Source organism: Meleagris gallopavo, chromosome 2 (genome assembly GCF_000146605.3).
Source record: "Meleagris gallopavo isolate NT-WF06-2002-E0010 breed Aviagen turkey brand Nicholas breeding stock chromosome 2, Turkey_5.1, whole genome shotgun sequence".
NCBI lineage: Eukaryota > Metazoa > Chordata > Aves > Galliformes > Phasianidae > Meleagris > Meleagris gallopavo.
The window spans coordinates 52026591-52051348 of NC_015012.2; the positions used below are offsets into that span (position 1 = coordinate 52026591).

Here is a 24758-nt window from a genome sequence, read left to right on the forward strand (position 1 = left end):
CTCTCTTTTCATGTCATATCATTTTGGTAGAAGTAGTCTTTCAGAGTTCTTTCAAGAGAAACATATATATACAGTGTCTGTATTAACTTTTTGATAGAAAAAGAATACCACTGAATAAATTATGCTGTCCCATTTACACAAGATACAAGGGTATCACTTTTTGTAACATATTGTACTTTGAGAGACAGATGCATGAAAATTGCTCTTTGAAAACTGATTATGGACACGACTGGCATGGCATTTCACTTTTCCTATGGGGACCTCCATATGATCCAAGACTCTGAGCAGAATCTACCTTGGAAATATCTGGGAGAAGTACACTGGAGACTATCACAGATCTCTTACTGGCTTCCCAAAAGGAGTGCATTTTTTCTACCTTTAAATTAAATCTGGTTTACTTGCATAGAAAAAGCTCCAAGTCTTCCTCCCCCTTTTGTATGTTTTCTGCTGTCTCTATCTTTCAACACTCAGCTTGAAAAAGATTACAGAGCTTGACATTATTTTTTAAAATCTCACATACCACTTCACTTGCAGACCTGCGTTTAGGAATGTACTGTGGAAATGGGCTGATCTTGTTCATGTAGGCCATTTTTATTGAACTTCAGCCTCTAAGCATTAAAGAAAAGAATTTTAAAAAGTAGAGCGAACTGATGTACCTGCATATGCAATAATTCAAACAGCATGAACATTTTTACGGTTCATCTCTTCCTTGCGTTCAATTGAGCCGATCCTCCAAGAGACCTAATGAATTTTTACATGTGGCGATTTTGACACTATTAAATCATTACTAAATGTTGTAACTAGTGTTTTATTAACACTTGCTGCTGCATTTTGAAGTCTGAGCAGGATTTTTTTCCCGCTAATCTCAAAGTATTTAGCATCAAAAGAACCTACTGGAAAAAGCTTAATAGTAATCAGATGCTTTGTTCATATAGAATTTTTTTATTTTTATTTATAAATGTCCCTATTCCTTATCCTGTTTTACTTTTACTGTTAAAATATGCAGGAAAAAAAGAGGTGGAGAGAGAATGAAAGCAGTCAATTAATTCAGTTTTGATATAATAATGACCATTTGAAAAACTTAGTATCAAGGGAGTAATAATATTTTCTCCACCCATTGTATACAGGACATCCACAAATTTGATGTGACTAAATAATTCCTTTTTTTGCAATTACTCATTGCAGGTCAGTCTTTTAAAAGTAAATAAACTAAAAAAGAAGAAACAGAATAAAGACAAAAAAAAAAAAAATTAGAGGAAAATTAAAATTTAGAAAAGATGAAACTGTGAAAATAACCTGATTTCCTTACCTTGACAAAGGCTTCCTAGGTTTGCACAACTTGTTGGTTCAATTGCAGAAGAAGGAATTAGGTATGACCCTTTAAAAGAAAGAAAGTCAAACAGTTAGACAGGTTTGTCTACTGGGCATAAAATCAACATATATATTGCAGTAACACAGTTCTCTTCCTAGTTTCTCTCACTGACAAAACTGGTAATGCTGTTTGCCTATAAAACTGCATTTTTGTCTTTTGTTGCTGCTGAGGGATCCGTAGAACCCTCACAGACTTGCAAGCCACGGTCACTTACATATCCTCCCCTAGTTTTCTCATACTCTTCCCAGCTGTAGTTAAATAACAGCCCATTAAATGAATGCAGCTTGTGTGTACTCTGAAATGGCTCTACACTGAGGGGTCAGCATTGCTGTAGAATTTATGGTACTTTCACAAGTAACAAAACATGTGCCTTGGAGACACATCCATCCTCTGTTTTGCAGCACAGGTTACCCACCACACAGTTCTGAGTAATCTGCCTGTGGCAGACACCAGCCAGATAAAAAGTGATTAAACTTGTTACTGTGCCCAGGGTGTGGGCATGATTAATATTCTGGTATGCATGATTTATAAGCAGATAATGCTGTAAGTCTGTATCTCTGCTGAATTATTCATCACTGCATGAACATAATCCGAAGATCTAGATACAAAAACGAGGAATGTAAGAATGGCAGAAGGAAAGAGCTAGTCAAACTGCATTAATTACACTTTGTGTATTGCAGTGGGTCAGCTGCAGATACAGCTGCTTCTGCATATTACGCTGAAAATAATGGAGCCATACAGCATGGCAGAATCTGAACCTACTGGGAGTGTTGCCCTTTTGGCTTTCATTTTACCACTTCAGAATTGTATTGACTCAGTGAGGTTCTCTCATAAAACACCGTATCCTTCCATTAAATTAAAGAGCCACCACCCACCAGCTTGTAAAGATAGCTGAGAAAATATTTCCTGTGATGGAAGAACAGACGAAGTGTGGGGCCTCAGTGCAGAAGTCATGACATGCCACAGATACCATTATATGTATTGCCAACAGAAAAGAGGGAAGAATTTAAAAAGTGATTCTCTACAATGATTAAAGCTGTGTAGTTTTCTGTAGGGCTTTTTGGTTAGTTGTTTGTTTGGTTTTTTTTGTGTTGTTTTTTTTTGGGGGGGAGGAGAAAAGTGTATGTGTGTTCATTTTATTTTTTTGTGGGGGGGTTTCTTAATAGACTGAGAGATTAACATTAAGACAAATTGGATTCCTTGGCGCATTTCCTTTCAACTTCAAAAAGTATGTTCTAAGTGAACATAATATATCCTGCATGAGATTTTTTCCCAACATATATTTTCTAATATTAAACAGTCAACACCAAAATCTGCTGTGAGTAACCTACTCTTGGTTCTGTACCAGGGAAAAATGACTTGAAAGATGGCAGAAAAATTGCAGACTTGAAAGAACTCTTGAGCCAGAATACTGTATTCCTTTAAAGAGAAATATGTTTAATCAATGTATTAGATGAGCTTTTTAAATTTTTTATCAGGCTGAACTCTGGCCAGATGAGACTTTCCCTCAGCGATCACCAAAGTAGTGTAAAGGTCTGGCTACAAACAGATGCTTGGCATTAGCTCCCTTAATAAATGCAGCAGCATTATCAGAAATGTGAACAGCAGACACAGCCCTGCACTACGGACAATTTGTGTGATAAATCTCACCACTTTAAACATGTAAAATTCAGACTTCCGTACCTGCTTGTCATACTAGATTTTCCTTACAGTCAGTGGAGGAAAACAAGCACTCCTGCAGCATAAAACTTCTGACTTAACTGAGACATCTACCCTAATGTGAGTTGAACTGACACTGGGAACAGCCTTTTTCTCTCCTCGACTCAAAAACAGCACTGAGTGTATTTAGCCTTAAACACCTATCCTTCAGCTGCCTAATGAAGACAGATCCCACCCCTAGTTAAATTTGATAGCAAAATTAAGAACTTTTATTTGGGAATGAAGGACTTAAGTAAAGTACAGAATGCAGAAATTGCAGGTACAAGTGGACATACAGCCAAGCGAGCCTTAAACTGAACAGTTCACATGCTGCTCTAAGTGTAGCCGCTGCAGGCTCCAAAATCATTACAAGAACTGGATTAAATACTCTGGGGTTTGTCTACACTGAGCTCTGCACTGATGCTGTCAGTGCTTATGCTTCCTAAACTATTTATTTTAAAATTAGTTTGGCTACCCAGGCTGTGTACATATACCTTTAAATGCAAACCCTGCAAAGGTACAGCAATGAAAACAGAACTCTGTCAAGTCTTCCAGAAACATCCCACCATGACTGCACAGCTGTGAAAACATTAGTCTAAGGAATAAGCTAGGAGAAGGTAAGTTAAAGAAAAGATCATTGGGAACAGTTTGTTGGTGTTTTTATCTTCTGTAAGCCTACTTGTAAAAGCTTTATCTGAAGAACGATGGAAATAGTATCCCTTGAAAAATCTAAACACTGTTCAGGCAAAATGTGTTGAGATCATCACTAAGTGCTGGGACTGTTGTTTTGTTGTTTTTTTTTCCTGTTACAAGCAGTTCCTGGGAAAGCATTACTGGTGCTCGGAGGAAACTCTTTTCTGCATAAATCCTTCCATTGCAGCTAAATGAAGTCTAATCAGTTAATCTCACCAATGTCAGTGGTTTATTCATGGCTGATAGTCTGACGCATCAACCCTCCTGTTAAGGGCTGGTTTTACAATGATGCCTTTTATTCAAGATGATGAAGGGAAGAAAATTCTAACAATTCCATCGCTGAGATTAGCAACAGTTTCTGAAACTGCACTGCACCCAGTGTTTTCTTTTAGGACATGCTTTGTTCTAGGGAACCCTGTATAGTAGTGGGAAATTTAATATCCTTGAAAAAGTCTGGTTAGTATTTTCACCCTGCTTACTTACAGGAGGTAACAATTATTATATAGAGATACACTTGAAGCAGACATGGAAAATGGGGCCTACGCTTCTGTAAATGTGAGAAAGCTCATACACATTTTCTAAAATAACATTCTTCTGTAAGGAAACCACTGAACAATGACATCCCTCAAAATAAAGCTGTGATGTGGAATGAAAATAACTGTACTGTTTCGATGAGCACAGCTATGGTGTGACACAATGTCACAGGACTGTGTTAACAGAAAAAGGGACAAGATCCATACATCAGTCAAAAACAGATAAGACTGCAGTATCTACAGTCACCTTGGTATGTAGTTTAGTAAAAGTGTTGTATCCTTCATGGATAACAGTTTAAGAAAAGTAAGATTTTGGGGGAAATTACTTTCTTTCAGATCTTTACTTTCTGTTTGTATGGGCAGAAAAACAACTTCTATGTTCAGAACAACTTTATCAGCCATGACCAGTGCTTAGATTGCCTTTCCATTGTTCTGGTAGGCACCTAGTGGCATGCTGAGAGATGTCTCAGTGAATCAAGCTACTCTGTATTTTGGTTTCAGTAAACTAAAGCAGGTAAGATACAATATACTTGGCCACCTTAATCCTTCATGAGCTAATAGATACAGAAACTACCAATTCTTAATTATGTCAGGTACTGTTTTAAGCATTCCTAGAATGCTGACAGGTGCTCTGCTAGGAGACAGTGATACTATTTAAACTATATTTAAACTAAAAAGTACTAAAGTGGAGAGGACAACATTAGATATAAAGAGACCTCACATACTTCAGAACCAGTGTTTGGAATTCTTAACTCTGATAATTTTTTTTTTTTATTTTTTAACAAATGTATATTTGCTACAATAGAGAGTTGTAGGCAACATGAACAAGTTGTTCCATAGCAGTAGATTTTCAATAGCATCCTACATTCATGTGTAAGCTACCGCTGGCCATGGCTCCAATTTTACCCTATGCATTTTAAAGACATCCAAACATGTCTGATGCTTTCACTAATCAAAGCATTTGTTTCCTTCCTGAAAAAATAATAATAATAATTAAAAAATATGTATATTTATATATTGCTCCAAACTGACATGGATTTTTTCAGTTTCAATTATTCTTCCTTTTTCCGGTTAAAAATTCTGGAGAAAATTGTCAAATAGCTGTAATAACATATGCATACATAAAAATTGCACCTAGGCACGAATAAGAATAAAGTGTCTGAGCCACAGAATGAGAATAGGCTGGACTAAGTATGAAAATTTGTCTTCTGATGTAATCTACTGGAAGACTGTAGTAACTACCAGTTTAAAGAAGGGCAGAAAATATGTTGTCAGAATGATAAGAATGAATGATTTTGATCTAAAATGCTTCCTTCCCATCTGTTTCCACTAATTTAATTTTTTATTTTATTTTATTTTTTTACTTATCTGTCTTGTATGCATTAGAGTTTTGGCATTGTTTTTACTGTCTCTCTGTGCTCAGAACACAATGCTAGCAGGTTCTTCTTCTATCTAATGAAAGCATCAAAAGTTAGGTACAAAAACATTTACTTAATGGTTAGTAAACACACTTTTTTTCTCTCTGGAGACTGTGGTTGGCTAACCTGATGGTTGCAGGTACTTTCCTGTGATCCTCATTTCATATAAGTTAAATGCCAGTAAACAAATTACTGGGGAAGAACTTTGATCTGTAGATTAATTTAAGCAGCATCCCAAAACACATAGGGGATTTTTCTTTTCCCATAGAGAATCAACTTTATGCCCTTTCAAAGCCTCTGTATACAGTAAGAGTTGAACTAAAGTTGAAGAAAGACAAGTCCTACCTGTTTTTCTTTCAGAGGAACTTTCTTTTTTTCTTGCTAGGATAAGATATTTTCAGCACAATGCAGAAGTGTGTGTGGGGGGAGAATAAGCAAAAAAGATTGGCAAGGCATACTTACTTACCACAACTCAAATTGTTTTCTGCCTTCAGTGCTGAAGTTGGAATACTCCAGAATTCATTTTCCCAGTCTACAATGTTTCCTTTCACATCGCAGCTGAGGTTGGCCAGTGTTTGAGCATTCATGGTGAAATTCCAGAGGCGGAAGTTGTAAACATCTCCATTTAGAGAGCTCACTTCATTGCTGTTAGAGCCCAGCACAAGCCTCCCATTTCCAGGGATAACTTTGCCAAACATATCTGGACAGTATGTATTATGATAGATGTTTTTGGCGTAAACACCTATAGTACCCGAGAAACTATCCCCTATGACACAAAGCTGTTCAAATGTTCCTGTGAAAAACTCCACATTTCGTGGCAATGCTTTGTCAAGTATGCACTGTGTGTCTGAGATGGACAGAAAATGGCCTTTTGTGGTCTTCCCAAAGCCGAAAAACTCTTTTGATGATGCATCAGTGTAGGAGAAAATCTTCCAGTCGTCATTGTCATCACTGCCGCTCTTGGTTGCTTCAAAGCATAGCGTGAACTGGCTGAGCTCTGGAACCAAGACTGTTTCTGCCACAGATACAGCATCAGCGTCAGGATCCTGGGGAATGATGACCTTCTGATTCCTCAGAGACACAGCAACTGGGAAAAGAGAGTAGATAAACTATTTAAATTGAAAGCGTTCTCATATGAAAATAAAGGCAGACTGGCAGACTGGCAGCAGTTTAGTGGTGTTTTTTTTTTTTATCAGTGCAATATATCAAAAGCACACACTGTAGGGAATTTGCCTTGGCAGAGTGTTCAACTTAAAACATGTGGAGTTCCTTTTCAGCAGGGTGGAGAATGCTGCACTATCTGCAGTTAACTCCCCAAGTTGTACCAAGAGCATTATTAGGAAATATTGCCTGCTGGTTTACACTCATTTGATAAAAAATTAACATTTATTCATCAAGGAAAGATGTAGTAAGCAATAGTGAAAAACAGTTATTTGGAAAACACAGTATGATTTTTGAAGTTCTATTATTTTGATTACTTGTCTGCATGACTGCATTACACCAACAAAGTTTAGGTTTTACTTCTTTTAAATATCAATACTGCATTAGAAGAAAAATTCCACTACATTTCTTGACAAACTGAAGCCTCTTGTTCCTGAATTCTGGTAATGAGCTTCTGCAAAACATCAAGCAACTTCTCATTTTGTCCTCAGCAACCTTCAGATTCAGCACTGTAATCACATATCCAGTTTGTATCCAAGCTGTTCACCTTTTGAAAATACTTGTGTTCCAGATTTTGCACAAGTATCTAGAAGTGGCTAGTCCTCTTCTAAAGCAATGCACTGCAGTAAGGGCATGGGCAGAAATACTTTGTCTCTAATTTTTTTAAGCATTCTCACTTGCTCTGGCAAAATAGCAGTCACCAAATGTGAAAAACAGTATTAAATGACATACGATTTTTCTCCATGAATGTATTAATGACAATTCTGCTAAGTCAACTTTGGAGAAAATTATTTTTCAAAAGAAAGTGCCAATATACTCAGTTTTATTGGATCCTTACGGCACAAAAAAATTCTTCTAGTGAATTTCTCCACAAAAAGAAATTTCAGGTTATCAGTCATGCAAAAGAATTGAGGTCAACAAGACCAGACACACAGCAGTAGCCCTTCTTTATTTCTGGCTCTTTATTTCTGTATTGTGGCAGATCACATCTCCAGGAAATGTCTGACATCTTCCTAACACTCTAGATATTCTGAAACTGAAATTGGATTTTGCTAGACCTGAAGAATAACTGCCACATGAAATGCCTAGTCTTCCTTAGGATTTTTAAAATGGTGTTACAGACAATAACTACTATACCTGCTTCCTTCTCAGAGTGAAAGAAAAATTTTCCATTTGAGAGGGTAAAATATGTAAGAGTGATTATTATGCCACATTCTACAACAGACAGATGAGCTATAAAGGTCCTACACGTTCACTGTACTACACTTTCTCTTTGCCAGCAGCTTGCAATGAATCTGAGCCCCAGACTACCATATCTGGGTATACACAAGGACAGAATTTGACCAATATATATAATACAGTAAAATAACATAAAGCATTGCCCTTTTATGTGCCAAAGCAACAACTGGAGAATGGGACTGAAGAAAGAAATCCTGGGCTTTTACAGTTACTGGATTTACTTCATAGATTTTTCTTCTTTCCCAAGGGCAAAAGTATGTTGTAACAATTTTATAGATAGAAAACGTGCTCAACTTTCCACTGAAAACAAGGGCTTTTTTTTTTCGTGGGTTAATTATACTGTACAGTTCTTTACGTAACATGGAAAGTGTTCCAGAAGTATAAGGATTCAGGACTTGAGAAAGAAAAAAGCTCATTCATATGAGCACCACTCAGTTGATGCTGGAGTGGTCAGGAGAGTTATGGACCACCTGGTCACATTTAAACAGTGTAAGAGAAATAAACTGCAAGAAGGAAAGCTGCTGCCCTGGTAGTGAACAAGTCTACTCAACACTGATGTGCTTCCCAGAGTCAATTGTTGTCACTTTCCCATATAGCAAAATCGCAAAACTGACAAGTATTTTGTACATGTGGAGAAAAAAGAATCCTGACATCAACATTAGGAGCTCTCTCTCAATCTTTCGAACAGCCAGTCATCAGACTGACGAATTTCAGATGTTAGCATTGAAGAAGATGATTATTCTCTGAGGAAGAATATATATATATATATATTCTTGGTCTGTTCATGTAAGAATTTATACTACATTCAGGGTGATGCTAAACTGTTTCTGCTAGGAGGATAACAGCTTTTATATTGGACACATTGCTTTTTACTTCTATAAAATGTAAATAAGTTCTTAGCAGCTGAAATGCAGCACAGCGACCAGCAACAGACAGCTCACTGTTCTGAAATCCTCATCTGCATTTACAAAAGTGTTGTCATGACAAGAAGTCTGCTTCTGCTCCTTTTTAGAGCTCCTACCTTACTTGCTTTCAGATGATGGTCTCACATACTTCCCTTTACATACAAGCAAAAATATCTATTTTACAATTTGTGGGGAAAATTGCTTTTCTGCCATTTTCTAGCTTCACAGCTTTTAACTGCCCTTCAACTGATACTGCAAGAAATATACCAGCTTTTTTGAGTTTTGCCAGTGTCTACACACCACATACCATATAGCTGCATTCATTTACTGCTTCTGAGTACACAGCTCATCTATCTGATTTTGGTGTGTTGCAGGAGGCAACAACCAGGAAAACCAGCATTTTGTGGGCAGCCAGCTTGTTATGGATAGCAGGATGTGTTCTGTGAAACTCATTTTGAAAACACTGTTCCACAAATGCTGTTTTATTCACAGCTAATTCCCTCCCCAAACTCACATTATTTGTCTTTCTCCATCCATATTTTGCAGTGTGTGCATTTTGTATAAGGATGCACTATTTGTTTCATTTCTAGATAGCACACTGTTGTGTATCTTTGAATGGTCCTTTACATTCCTTTATCAAACTCAAAACTGAACAAACAATTTAATTTCATTATTTTTACAGGTTCGTTTCTAAGACATGGAAAACATGGCTACATAACTATAATGCAGTAACCTCTCTGGGAGAAATTCACGATATTGCCTGGGAATCGTGTTCACAGTAGTAACAATGTCAGTTAGACAATGAGGCTTTGAAACTCCAGCAATGACCTGAAATGAGAGGAGGTAGCATCGCTGCCATGCCTCTGGGAATTCTCTACAAGAGCAGGAGAGTACTGCTCAGACATCTGCTGTTCAGATGTTTCGTAATTTCAGAGCATGTGTGTTGATGATCTAATGTCTACAGTCTTTTATAACTTATTTTCTATGAAAGGAAAGTAGTACATTATCACCCATTTACCAAAACTCTTTTTCTGTATTCACTTCCTGGCTAACTGTTGCCATGCAGAACATGGCCTATATGTTATAATTTGTCCCATTTGCATGCAGCCAGCTCTCCTTCTTAACATCTGCAGTTAAATTCAAGTTGAGAGTTACCAGTTTGGAGTAAGGAAACTAAATTCAGGAACCTCTGTCAAGGTAGCTTAATAGCAGGCCTTAACAGTGGTACCTAAACTAACACATATGTGAAACATTTAAATGTAAATTGCTGGTGGAGGTCACGGACACCTTCAGTCACAATGGAGAGTAGCCTTCTTATTCAAAATAAAAGGGTATCTTCCACGGCTATTTAACTGTAAGAGTCGTATCCATGAAGATATGGCACTCTTCAATTTGGCGTGGAAGTAATATTTTTGCTCTCACAGAAATACCAATAGATAGGGATATAAAAATGTTTGCCTCCATGGTCCTCTCCTCTTGTCCTCATCTGAGGATAATATTGCATCTTAAATTCCCAATAAAAGTCATTTTATTTGTTAAGATTGAGTACTAGAATAGTAAAGAGGAATAACACAATAAATTATGTCACATAATCTGATTACATACCATTTTATACGATCTACTTGTTTTTACAACTCCTTGAAACAGAGAAACTAATTTTGTCTTACAATTCTGGAGATTATTTTAAAATATTATATGTGTAATAAGTATTTTAGTATTTCTTTTAATGAAAAGATATGCTTGTGACTTAAGAGATAGCTGAAAATTTCCTTGATCTGTGTTTTTACACGACCAGCTGATAGAACATAGGTGTGCTACAGTTGGGCAGTCCCCAATATAAGGGATACAAACTAAGCAATGCATTGATTGAGAGCAGCCCTGTGGAGAAAGACATGGGGATCCTGGTGGATGAAAAGCTGCACGTACCTGATCTAACAGTGATAGAAAAAGGAGGAATGGCTTTGAACTAAAAGGGGAAATTCAGGTTAGATATTAAGAAAAAATTATTTACTCAGAAGGCAGTCAGACACAGGAACAGGATGCCCATTGAAGACATGGGTGCTCTATCCCTGGATGTGTTTGAGGCCAGACTGCATGGGGCCATGGGCAGCCTGAGCTGGTGGGTGGCAGCCCTGTCCACAGAATGAGGGTAGAACTTGATGATCTTTAAGGTCCCTTCAAACCTAAGCCATTCTATGACTCTATGATAAAGCAGCAGTATGCACTTGCAGCCAGAAGGCCAACCTGGGCTATCCTGGAATGTATCCAAAGAGTGGTGACCAGCAGCAAGAGCAAGGTGATTGTACCTCTCTATTCTGACCTTGTGAGGCCCCATCTGGAGTACTGCATCCAAGCCTGGGGTCTTCAGCACAAGAAAGATGAGGAGCAGCTGGACTGGGGCCAAAATAGGGCCACAAAGATGATCAGAGGGCTTGAGTACCTATCCTACAATGAAGGAATGTGGGAGCTGGACTTCTGAAGAAGAGAAAGTTTCAGGAAGAACTCACTGCAGCCTTTGAATATATAAATGGGACTTATAAGAAAGATGAAGAGACTTTTTATCAGGGCTTGTAGTAACAGGGCACAAGGGCAATGGTTTTAAATTAAAAGAAGCAAATGACCATCCTAACGTCCTCATTTATGTTGCTGTCCTTTACTGTTACGTTAAGAACAACTTCTTGCTGTACCTTAAAATGGCAAAATGAGTCACATTTGTCATCTTCACTGAGGAGAAAAGCGTGGATAGAAAAGTGTCTTTTTTGCAGTTGCTAGGATTTTTAAAATCCTAATAGCATTGCTATATATTTAAGAAAAGAAAAAAAGGTCAAGGAATACTGGTAGCAGTTTTGCAATGACAGTTCATCCCTGAGAGTTTATGTTACAGACTGGAAAAAACCTTGAGGAAGTTCTGTATTTTGCGCGAACTTCTCCCCATTGTAGGGTGATTCACCATGCCAGTGGTTTTGGCTCTCCTTGTTTCTTTTGGCTAAGAACCTGCTCATTCTGGTCTTCGTGTTTCTGTATGTATGTCCCACTTTTAAAGTGCCCAACATGAATTGTCTGAAAGAGGCACTGCTGGGCCTCCAATCTTTGTGCGATAAAAGTCTTTCTAATGCATTAGAGAGATGACATGTCCTAGAATAAAATAATTTACTTTCATCTGCAGAAAAGCAAATTACTTAAAAAAAACACATATAAGTCTGTAGAATTATCCTTCAGCTTCCCCATTACCTGTCCCTCTCAAGGAGCACGATTCCTTTGTAAAGTGTAATTCTGATAACCTGTAAGAAATTTACTTCTAGCAGGATATTTTTTCTGTAAGAGGGATAAAATGGTTTGTGTTTACTTACTTCGTACATAGCTGGCATTAAAACCTTTCTTTTGGATACTGAAGTCACTTTTAAAAGACACAATCATTTCATTTCCAGTAGAATTATATGATAATCCCTTGGCAGTGATGCCACAAAGGTTCATTGGGCTCTCTCCATTGTCCAATGTCAGTGAGTCATAAATGCAGCCCGGTGCTTCTTCAATGTCAAAATCACTGAATGTTAGCTGTATAATGAATCCATGAGGTGCTCGGATGATCCATTTACAAGCTTGGCTATTGGGATAATCACTTGGGTAACATGGAGAAGTGAAAACTCCAGAGGGGTCAGTTAGCACAGTCCTACAGTTGTAGCATCCATGAGCTGGCAATGAAAACAGAAGGAGGTCAGGAAGAAAGATAATTTAACAGGAAATTAATTGTCAACACTATGGCTAAGTACATTTCTATACAGAAAAACATGAAAAAATATGGGGGAAAGAAAGGCAAAAGAAAGTCTCATATTTGCTGTGCAAAATGCTGGAGGAATAGTACAGCAAATACTATTTTACATAAGAATTCCCACACAAAAGGAACAGAAGTTATACTGCTGAATATTCATTTGCTATACTTATTGGCCCATTGTGCAAACACCAGCGAAGCAAAAACATTTTTGAATTCTCAAATGTAAATGAATACTTAAACTGAAACTTCAGAGAAGATGACTGGTATCCTTTCTATCTTTTGGCTGTTGGACAGACGCTGACTGCTGCTAATTTGCAGCTTCATGCCCCGTCATTGTTCCCAGTGGAATGTCCCTGGAATGCAGCTGCACAAGAGATGGGCCGAGGAGCCACAACAGCAGCATTCTACAGTGTCCAAAGTTAGTCATCAACACTTCCGGCAAGTGCTTTCCACAGCACCCAAAAGGGGAGCAGTGAGCCACAGGCCTCTGAATCAACATCACATTACTGAGCTCTTCTCATGCTGACTCAGCTCCACTGAGAAGTTTGTGGCAGTCAGGCTCTAAAATATTCTCATCCTCTTCCTCATGCATCTTTGTACACCTGCTGTGCTCCTTCATGAGAATTTCAGGTCCTGCTAGTCCTCAGGGATGCATTTCTTGCCCTTCTTACAGTTACCTTGTAGTGTATTCTATGACATTATGACGATGAGCTGCCTGCTGTTGAAATCTGTAAGTTTGCCAAAGCAGCACAGAACAAACTAGGTGGAAACAGAATCCTAATAGATAACTGAAGAAACTAAGCAGCTCATTTGTGCCAAATTACTTTCCAAACATTTAATTAGGCCTCAATCATGCATCAAGCACCAGACTAAACTAAAAACAGCTCAACAAGTTGTTGTCCTGTTACATAGGGATCAACCCTAAAACAGGAATAAACACAACAAACTTCTCCAAAGTATCCTCAACATTTCTTTCCACTGCCTGGTTCCTGATGAGTCACATTCATACGGTATTCAGCCTTAGCAAGCAGACCCTGACTCTGGGAACTAATGTAGGAAAAAAAAAAAAAAGAAAGAAAATAATACATCTGAAAGGAGAATTCCTAGTAACAGTGTGCAGAAATGTTGTTATGTATCATGTGGTCCCTAGAAGATAAAGAGATTAGTAATTAATTGGATGTTCAAAGTCAAATACAGGCTGACTATGTAAGAAATGTTGGAGACTTATTTGAGGGAAAAAAAAAAAGAAGATTATCTTAAAGATTCTCAATTACCCCTGGGAACATTTCATTCCTGAAGTTGGAAACATTATCTGAGCAGTACAAGCTGGAACCTGTGTAATCTAACTTCTCTCCAAATCTGTATAGTCAGAGGACTAAACTCATCTACCCTGAAATCTTCCTGTTCCATTTCTTAACCAGAGAGAGAATATTTAATTATTACTGCAATTAGCATAAATTCAGCAGTTGTACAAGCAGATGACAGCTTTGTGCAAAGGATTTTGCAGAGATACACATCAGTTTTCAGAGAACAGCCCTACACTGAAGAGTAGAGAAACAAGAAAAGCAGCTGAGCTGTAAGCCACAGGTAGTACTAGTCCTAGTTCAGGGCAAGTGAGCCTCTACAAGGTGGAGGGTGGCTCTGGATGAAGCAGCCCTCCAGCCGAAGACTCCATTCCCGCCTTCATTATTTCTAGGATGATGGCTACAGTGGCTGAAGATCTGGTAGTATGCTGTACCCACTCTCCTACCACTCCTGCTAGAGTAGTAAGGGGCACAAAACTATTTGGGCAGTTGAGAGCTTTCTCTGTGTATCAACTATGTCCAGATGGACTTGGAGCCAAGGGCTAAGCTGTTACGTTATGAAATCACATACGGGTGCTAAAGCACTCTCATTCAGCACTGGATCCCTAAAGTATAACTTTAGTGGCATTATGAAACATTGCTGAACTCAAAGAGAGTGGAAGAAATGTGATATTTGTCAGTAAAGGTAGTCTGATGCACCTCTCAAACCAGTAGGATATTACATTCAACCTAAGACTGGAAAGGGCAGATCTATCCATCAAAAAGTATGGACATTCTTAGGAGAAGCCTGACTTCACTACTTTTATTGATCACCATCAGCCAAAACAGGATTCAGCTCTTTTATTTATCTTTCTCCTGAATGGTTGCAATTATCTCTAAGCTATTTTTAAAAAATGTCAGAACACGTGACAAAAATACTTCTATCTCTTTGTCACTGCAAATACAGAAATGTACATGTTATTTATTTTACTGATTTTTTTTAATTAATTTCATCTTTTTACACATTCACTAACATACTCTCATGTCATTACATCCATATTGTTTTACTAGTTTTATAAAACTAATGAAGTTAAAAAAGCCCCTAACTGGAGGTAGAAAAATAAGTACTGTACACTTTACATATGCAGAAGAAACAGATTTGGAGAGGAAAATATCTTTCATTTTGGCATAGTGGCTGTTCTGTCCATGACTGCAATTTGAAGGAGAAATATCCTGTTTTCATGTAAATGTCCACAGTAGTAAGTAAAAAGGAAAGAAAACAAACAACAAAACTATATATAAACAGAATGGTTTTGAATGGAACTTTTTGCACATCTTCTCATGAGACAGTTATTTTTCTACAAACACCACCTATTTTACTCATTAAAGAGAAAAATTGCTGTGGCAACTCTAGGCTGTCAGCCAAAGCTGACAGATATTTTGCAATCCCATTGGCCCAGAGCAGTTCTGAACTGTGGATACTGAATACTTATTTCAATACATGCCACAAGCATTTCTGCAAGCAATGCAAGATAGTTTATTAATTTTAATGGGAATAAATATAGGTATATTTTCTTTGTCAAGAACTCTAAATGCACAGAACTTGCCTGTCAAATATTTTGTTATCAACCTAGACCACAGAAAATATGCTCCGTAGACTGAAAAAACTCACTTTTTCTTCCCTCTTGAATATGCTAAAAAAACATAAAATAAACACCCTCCGAATGCGTGGAAATCAAACACTTATTTTCCACATTTCTTACACTGAAAGCTTCACACAGCACCTCATTTGTTTCCTTCATGAGAATATCCTGGAGAAGTAGTTTTCATTTCATAATCATATTATTTTTTTCTGAAGGACTTATGCTTCACTTAACAAATGAGTAGTTAAGAATTTAGTATGACAGTGGAACACTATACTATAAAGTAAAATTAATAAATTCCTCCAGAGCGTTTTAGAGCTTTCATGAATGTGACTTGACCACAAACGCTAATGGAGAAGCAGAATTTTCCTTCCTATCGTGCTCATTTTGTAAAGACAAAGTTAGACACAGAGATAACGGGCAAAAATGGCAAGTTTCCATGGATTTTGAGTTCCCAATCTGAGAAAGAAGAGTTCTGATTTTCCTTAACTACTTAGTATTTGTACAGCATTTTATATGTCCAAAGCATACTACCAGTGACTTTAAACTCCAGCTGGGAGAGCAGTCTGAAACTCTGGTCCACTGTAGAAAATAAAAAAATGAGCACTTAGTGGCCAGTGGAAAACTATGGTCATAAAAATTTCTTCATGTTTAATAAGAACTTATGAGTGAAGGGGGGAGAGAATCCTGTTTTCATTGCTGCCAGTTTTTCCTAGCCATGGGACCATTCCCTTTCTTCTGTGAGTCTGCTGCCTATTTCGCATATCTACCTTTTAACTTCTACAAAGAGTTAACATTCCTGTAGAACTCTTTCTTATACCATCCTGAATCATCCGAAACTAAAGGGCTAAGGGAACCAGTATGTGATTAATTAAAGAGACTGATGTGACTTACATGACTAATATAGACTTACATACACAAAACCCATATCCTGTGGAACAAAATTAATAGCCCACCTTGATCCATCAAATGATTTTGTGTTTTTAGAGCCTTGGCACATCCACTTGAACTAGAGAAGACACCTGTGGACACTGAGATAATGCCATCTGGAAGTGGCTTTCACAAACCATTTGTGAACAGCTGAAACCACAAAGCTATAATGTTGACCACTGGTTTAGAGAAGGAAAGTTTCTGTATAACCTCTTCCCATACATTCACACTTCCTTTTTTCTACTTTTTACGTCCAGTGTACTTCTGCGTTTACGTCCAAAATCTGTGCTTATATACATATTTTTCTCTGGCTCCGTGTATTTCTCTACTTCTCTCTACTGTCATAATTTTCTCCCTAAACCTCATCTTTTGCCCCATCATATTTTGCAGTTATCTCTTAGTCAAGAATTTTGAATTTTACTTCTCTGCTTTCACTTCTACTCCTAGTCAACCGAGGAGAACTGATGGACAACAAATTTTGTTTGGCCAAGAATTTTTTTAAAAATCAAAAGCAATTCAGCTTGGATCATTGCTCAATTCAGCTCTAGCAGCTCAAAGTGTGTGAAAGTTAGGATCAGAAGTAAACAGTGTCTATAGGGAAAAATATCTGCTCTTTTAATTTGTTCACTATACAGTTTATTTTCACACTGAGTTACACTTTGCAATGGGATTTTTCTTTTTCCATCCACTGGCTGTAGCAATGAACTGGCCCATCTATGCAGCATTTTCCACCTGACAGAAGTGCAAATGACTACACAGAGCGTAGGCAGTAGCACAGGATACCAATGATAGACTGTGTGGGTTGAATTAACACTGTTTTTCAGTATTTTTTTAAAATCCATTGAAAGATTCCCTTATAAAAGTAAGATTTTGGTATAAAGTTTTACTCTGCTTCTCCCTGTAGAGGAGACACATGCCATATGAAAATATCCTGAAATACATATCTGTAAATATGGGACTGAATTTTCAGAAAACAAAACAAAATAGTTTATATTACCTTCTGTCTTATTCAAGTGAACAATAAAATCTCCCCTGCTGACAGAATTAGAGAAATCCTAAACCACAGACAATCTTAGCTATGCTGTCTAGTACTTCAGATATATATACATATAAAGCCCAAAAGTAGTTATATTTTATTCATGCATTTCAGATTCTTTAAGCATATTGCATACATTTGAAAAGGTAGCAATTGCAAGTACTGTCACTCTGTAAACACACAGAAGTATTGGCAAAGTCGAAAATAGAAATGAAAACTTAAAACCATACACAGTAACAGTATAAAAACATCGCTATTTTAATGAGCTTTAGGCAACAAAATTCTTGCTTTATAATAAGCAATTAATATTTTTCCTATTTCAAAAATGCCATAATAGAACAGATCTACAGAGATACGGCCAAACATTAGGTTAAACATATTTATGACATAAATAGATGGGTGAGTGAGGTCAGTAGTGGACACACCTGCAGACAAGTGAGGGGAAAGTCCAAACCACCAAGATGTGGGTGGGCTGGAAAGGCTACAGAACAAACAAACCCGTGTTATTTCAATTTGAGACACAAACACTGAACCCAGAACAGCTATCACATAGCAAAAGCTTAATGGTAGCCTGTTTCTTCCATTTTAAAAATGATTTCAGACATGAAAGGCATCTGTAGATGCACATAAATATCTACATGCAAAATGTGGATAAATTTCTCGCAGACATATGTCACATCATTCCCTCCTGATATAAATGGAAGAATTATCTGCATGCTTACTGCTATCTATAAGTTCTACACAAATTCTTATGCAGAACAGCGAGCATTGCACTCTTCTGCATTCTCTTCCCACCAAACCACCCTGCCTTCACTCTGTATAATGCATAATTTGTTTGAGTTCTTTCTGAGGAAGTACAGATGAAGAGAGATGAGAGGTTTACTTATGCTTCTTTGTTTTCTTTCCAGATTGTAGAAGCTGTTTGATCTGTCAAAAAGATCCTTGCTTTACCATATTACACTGGCAAGAATAAAAATCACTTTCACAACAGATAATATTAGCATGCATCAGAATCCTTAAAATAAGCACACAATACTGAGCTTAACTATTTAAGCACCCGAATTTTATTTATTTATTTATTTAGGCTAAATAATGGAAAAATATAATAGATAAGGATTCTCTCTGCTATAAACAGAAGGGAAATAAGATTCTTATCCTGACATGCCTGCACGTATAATGTGACAAGGGTGAGGTCACCTTCACAGTCATGTCGAAGTCCTTAACACTGCCCTCAAAAACATCTGAATGGGGGATCACTACAGAGTAGCAGCCATCATAAAAGGCAACAGGTGAGGCACTGCGTGGACCCAAGCAGTGAAGAAGACTGTGTTACTGCCCCTAATTTTAACCATCTTCTTTTTCTTCTAAAGGAAAAGCATAATAACTGGACCAGCATGAGCTAGCTCCCATGCAAGCAGAGAGATCCAATCTGAGGCATATACTGCATATGAAAAGTTAGTAACCAGATGTTTAATTAATCAACATGAACATTTTTATACCTGGTCTAATGTCCACACAACTATCCATAGTCTTTCTTCTTTTCCTGCTAAGGGCATATTCTAGATTCCTAGTTTGCTGACTGAATTAATCTGGGGAGAACAAGGAGTTGATTTTTTTTTTTCCCCCAAACTGTCACAAAAATAGCTCCTTCCAACCCATGGGTGTTCTTTTCTTTTTTCTTTCTTTTTTCCAAAACTACCTTCTTCCTAAATACAAGCTTTAATTCTAATGAAGCAACAAATTTTCTAAAAACATCACTAAGTCAAAGTGCCATATTCCTTGCCTTTCCCTTTCGAAAATAAAAACATCATTTCTTTTGCTGGGTTCAACCTCATCCCACCACCCTTTTCTAGTAGAATATTACATTAGCTTCCAGCTCTGCAAAGGCATCAGTAGTAGGTTTGACACAGGTTAATATCCGTGTGAAGAAATCAACTTGAGATCACCTTTGGGGGGCTTTAAATTTCTCCTGCTACTGAATAATTAAAGTGCTGCTTACAAAACACTTGGCAGTGCAGTATAAATTATCAACAAATGAATCCTAGTGTAATTTAAATAATACTCTAAAACATTTCTAAAATATTTATGTTAATATGTGTAGAATATATAGAATTCCCAACAGGATAAACATTATGAGCTTTTGTGTGAAACCATCTGCATTAGCCAAATTGAAATAAAATAAACATCTTAAGAACTTTGTACACCTTTGCATTATCCTACTTTGGCTGCCACACATAACCAAATGTTTTTTGCACATCATGAATATAATAAAAATGCAATTAGAAATATATATTTTTTTCTGTTTTACTCTTAGTCTGCAAGTGCGACTTTTGTTGATTTGCAGTTAACACTACTTTCAGTACATCAGTATTAAAACCTCAGCCCGGACACTCATCCTGCACCATTCCCATTGCATCATCTGCACAGTACTCCCTGTACCCAGCAAGAATTGTAGGCCTCCATATTCCTGACTGGAAATAGCATATAACCCTGGCAGGGCCTTTTATAATTCAATGAAAGCCAGGACTGTACTCTTACAAAATAATTCAGCAGTTGGGTTTTGGCCATGAAAGCCAGGAGACAGAGAGTTCTATATCCTGGCAAGTCATATCAGCTTGTCTCACATCTTTTGCTGATGCAGTATGTCTTTTAAAGGGTTGAACCAGAACAAAATTTCCTTGCAGGTTAATTTATAGGCACACATGAATGTGTAACTGATGTTTGTGAAGTCACTTATTATTCCTGCTTCCTATTGCTCTAACCCTGATTACCAGATTATTTAGAAATTAGATTTTTACTTAAATTAAATTAGAATATATATATTTTTCCTCTCTTATTAGACAAGAATAGGGTTTTTAATAAAATTACGTGGTAAATGGAAAACTGATAAAAGACAGTATTTTTTCATATGTTACATTAGCCTGTGGGACTCCAACCAGAAAAACATTAAAGCAGGAAATATAAAATTCAGAAAGCCAACAGGCATTTTGCTAAGTATCTAGAATATTTCAGAATCCCTAAAGACAAATAATAATTAATAAGAACAGATATAACTACAGGAATTTTAGATTTCATGGCTTGTACCTGAAACTAATCTGAAACAGCTAATCAAGCAACGTATCAATAGCTCCATCCTAATGGCTAAGAGCCAAAGAGCAGTCTGAGGCTCTGGGACATAAGTGCCAGTGCTGCTAAAGTCTTAGACTAGCCCCTGGCACCAGGGGGCTCATCTCCAAACTATTCCTGGGCATGGCTCAGTAGCTGGCATAGCTCAGGGACCATTCTGGAGCTAGAGCGAAATATGGCTACCAAGTTTTTATAATGGTGTGAATCTGGGACACCGACTGAATTGGCCTGAGAGGCAGAGTACACTCCTGGGCCAGCACATGTGTGGGAAAGGGAATGTAACCATGAGAGGCAGAGCCCTAGATTCTATTTCATATGTCTTATGTAAGAGCCAATGAAATGGGTCTTGCTAGATTTAGTGTAAATCAAGAAGCAGCAGGCAGTAGTACATCCTATTTCCAGCACAATAATCATAGTTACCTTCTAGGATACACTTGATGTCAGTAACCCTAATAATGCAACAAAAATCAGAAAGAGCAAAGTTTACTTTTAAATCTGAGGTTAAATTTAGAAAAGCAGAAGTAACTAGTAAATTACTGAGTCGTGCAGCATTTACCAGAAAACACAAGCAACAATCTGGACTTTCATGAAAAGAAAAAAAAAAACCCACCCACATAAGCTGTGAAAAAGCTGTATAGCATGGTTCTACATTTGGAGAACATTTAATATTTGTTTTTGTAAGTAAGTTTCTAAAAGGCAGCAGAGCAATTCTTAACTCTTTCTTTAAGAGGTATATACAGTGAACTGGAACCTAACACTGGCTTTAGGTTCATGTTTGTTCAGACTGCTGAGACATTGCTGGGAATTACAGAATTGCAGGGGCTGGAAGGGACCTCAGCAGATAACTGATTCCAACCCCTCTGCTAAAAAGGTTCCCTATAATAGGTTGCACAGGTAGGCATCCAGATGAGTCTTGACTCATCCAGATGAGTCTACTCATCTCCATACAAGGAGACTCCACAACCTCTCTGGGCAACCTGTTCCAGTGCTCCATCATCCTTAAAAAGGTAAAGAGGTTCTTCTATGTGTTAGTATGGAACTTCTTATGTTCAAGTTTTAGGCCATTACTCATTGTCCTATTGCTACACGCCACTGAGAACAGCCTGGCCTCATCCTCTTCCTTTTCATCTTCCTTTAGATATTTATAAACATTTCTCAGATCCCTCCTCAGTCTTCTTTTCCCCAGGCTGAACAGACCCAGATTACTTAGCCTTTCCTCAAACAGAAGGTGCTCCAGGCCCTTTATCATCTTTGTGGGCCTCCTGTGGATTCCCTGTCTTTTTTGAACTGGGGAGCTCAGAACTGGACACAGTAGTCTAAACATGGCCTCATCAGGGCAGAGAAGAGAGAGAGGATCACCTCCCTTGACCTGCTGGCTATGCTCTTTTTAATGCACCCCAGGATACTACTGGCCTTCTTGGCCGCAAGGGCACACTGCTGGCCAACCTGTTGTCTACCAGGACCCCCAGGTCCTTCTCCGCAGAGCTCATCTTCATCAGGTCATCCTCTAATCTGTACTGACGCATGTGGTTATTCCTCCCCAGGAATCTACATTTGCTCTTCAGAGACTTCTCCACACTAACACCCTCTCAAATGGAATCATTCAGAGGAATCATCACTATTTGCTACATGACAGATCTCCAATATGTAACCATAGTCTTGGGAAAGTAAAAGTCGATGTTTATTATCATCTCAGAGGGGTATGATAGTGCTATATAGAGATCATTAGGAATTCATTATGTTTACAGATATTCCATTCTGTCCCTGAAACTCATTTCACTCTGAAATTCTGTAGGTATTTATTTCTCTTGGGTTATCATTGCCACTAAAAGCTCTGACCCCTCTTGATCATTCTAGCATATTATATCCTACCTCCTCATAGCAACTGACTTTATCACAGCAATAACTCCAGCAGATTTTGATTGATCTGGGAAATTGAGGGAACCAGCTACAATAGAAGAAAATATGTTCAGAGCCAGGGTGGGGGCCCTGCACTGCCTGTTTCCCCTTAGTTGTTTGGTTTTGTGCCAATGAAAATTGAAGTGGAAACAAACACACTAACTGGGTAAATTTGTCCTGACCCATACGAGTGGAGTTCACACTGTAGACAAAGTTATGGATTTCCCCCAGAGGGAGGGGGTAGTGTGAAAATCCTGTGTTACACCCATTGTAACTTAAGAATATTTTCATTGGCATTCCTGTGATAATCTTATAAAAATAACAGAATTGACTTGCTAGTTTTGGCCTAAGCTGGATTTTTTTTCCACAAAGTAACAGAAGTTTGGGACAAAGAGTGGCATTGAAAATATTTGACAGTTCAGCTTACATTTAACTGGTTTGAAAAGTATTAACCAGTAGGTCTACAGGATAATATAGTAAGAATGCAGGCTGACATACACATTAGTAAAGAGAGGATTAGGTTAGGAAAGAAATCGAGTGGGAAAGGGGAGACTTTTTTTGTGAGATTACGGTATGAAATGCAATGCTTTCAAACCATGTATGACCATCACAGATCAGGCTGAGATTTACCAAAATGGTCACCAAGCTTTTTTTTTTTTTTTTTTTTCCCATTTCAACAAGGTCTAACTCTTTAGCTGCTGCTATGGGTCATATCCACTACTGGAGTAAATTCATAAGCTCAGTTATCTTTGGTGTGACTATAACAACCAGTATAAGCTGAGGAAGCCCACAACTAAATAAATTCTTGGGTATCATTCACGCAAATAATTGTCATGCTTGCCTGAGAAACTGTTTAAGAATGTCTGCAAGAATGAGTGGGAAATAAGCTGGGGAAACAATCTTTTAGTAAGGAGTGGTTTGTAGGTGTTTCAGAACTCACCAGCCTGCGCAGTTAAATCTGGGCACCTGCTAGTAAAACTTTGTCACACATGTGCATACAAAAACCATATTTATTCTATAGATGTGCTAGACAATGCAGATATTGTTAGGTTTGAATTTCTGGGTAACATAATATTTTGTGGAGGCAGAACACACTGCTTCTTCAATGGGTACATTACACCACATATCTAACACATACCAAATAATAATAGAACATCCTAAGCTGTTTCCATTTCAGCCCTAGTATATTCAACATCTTATATTGCTTGTATGATTACAGTTCACTTGCAGAGTTTTGTTTCCCAGGCTGCAAAGTTGGAATGCCTTTTCTGGCTACTACTCAGTATTCTAAGTATCATTTTTCAACTGCACAAAGGACTCCAGAAAACAAGAGTTGGGAATTTTATTACACAGCAGTCAACACAGTCAATGATGTTCTCTAATTTTTGAATGTTTATGAGCTGGATTTTGGTTCAATAATTTTAAAAGATTTTTTTTGTAGCTATCCTGGAAAATTCGCTGCTAATAATTTGGATCTCTTACAGCACAGGTTTAAAACTATTCTGATTTGATTTGCTGGTATTCGACAAGATTCAGAAATGGCATATAATTACTTTGCACTAATTCACTACTAGAGCAATACTAAGGCACTCCAGACATATTGGAAAATACCTACTCAAAAGCCATTTCTAATGATGATTCTGTTTTAGGGTCTTACGATCTGTCCTTACTAACAGTTTTCAAACTATCTATTTTAATACAATTTGAGGCATATTTCAATACTTCATTATTGTCTGGGTTCTTTCAGGAAGCTATAAAAAATAGATGCTGTCTATACTTTATCTGTCTCATCCAATTTTCATGTAAGGGAGGAGAAATCTAAGTCAAAATATTTGTGACATTTTGTTTTACAAAACATCACAAAAGCAATTCAAGTTTTTCAGTTACACATAATGAAACACTATCTTCTCCACCATCACAGAAAATCAGTCATACTTTCACATCCCAAAGATAATAATATGTTCAATGTTAACGCATCGTTTGTGCTCAGATGAGATTATGTTGCTTCTATCAGCAGTAAATACAAAAGGGAATGGTATATATCTCTCAA

The 24758-nt window shown here is 37.5% G+C and overlaps 1 protein-coding gene across 1 annotated transcript in view; it reads right to left on the reverse strand.

The window, feature by feature from the left end:
• ADGRG6 (adhesion G protein-coupled receptor G6) overlaps positions 1 to 12718 on the reverse strand; it is a gene marked incomplete at its 5' end in the record, with an annotated part of 60245 nt that extends 47527 nt beyond the window's left edge. The window contains 3 exons of the mRNA XM_031552210.1: positions 1310 to 1378; positions 6181 to 6801; positions 12370 to 12718. Of these exons, the coding sequence (XP_031408070.1) occupies positions 1310 to 1378; positions 6181 to 6801; positions 12370 to 12718 (1039 nt within the window). The remainder of the gene's footprint in view (positions 1 to 1309; positions 1379 to 6180; positions 6802 to 12369) is intronic.
• Between the last annotated feature and the right edge of the window lie 12040 nt (positions 12719 to 24758).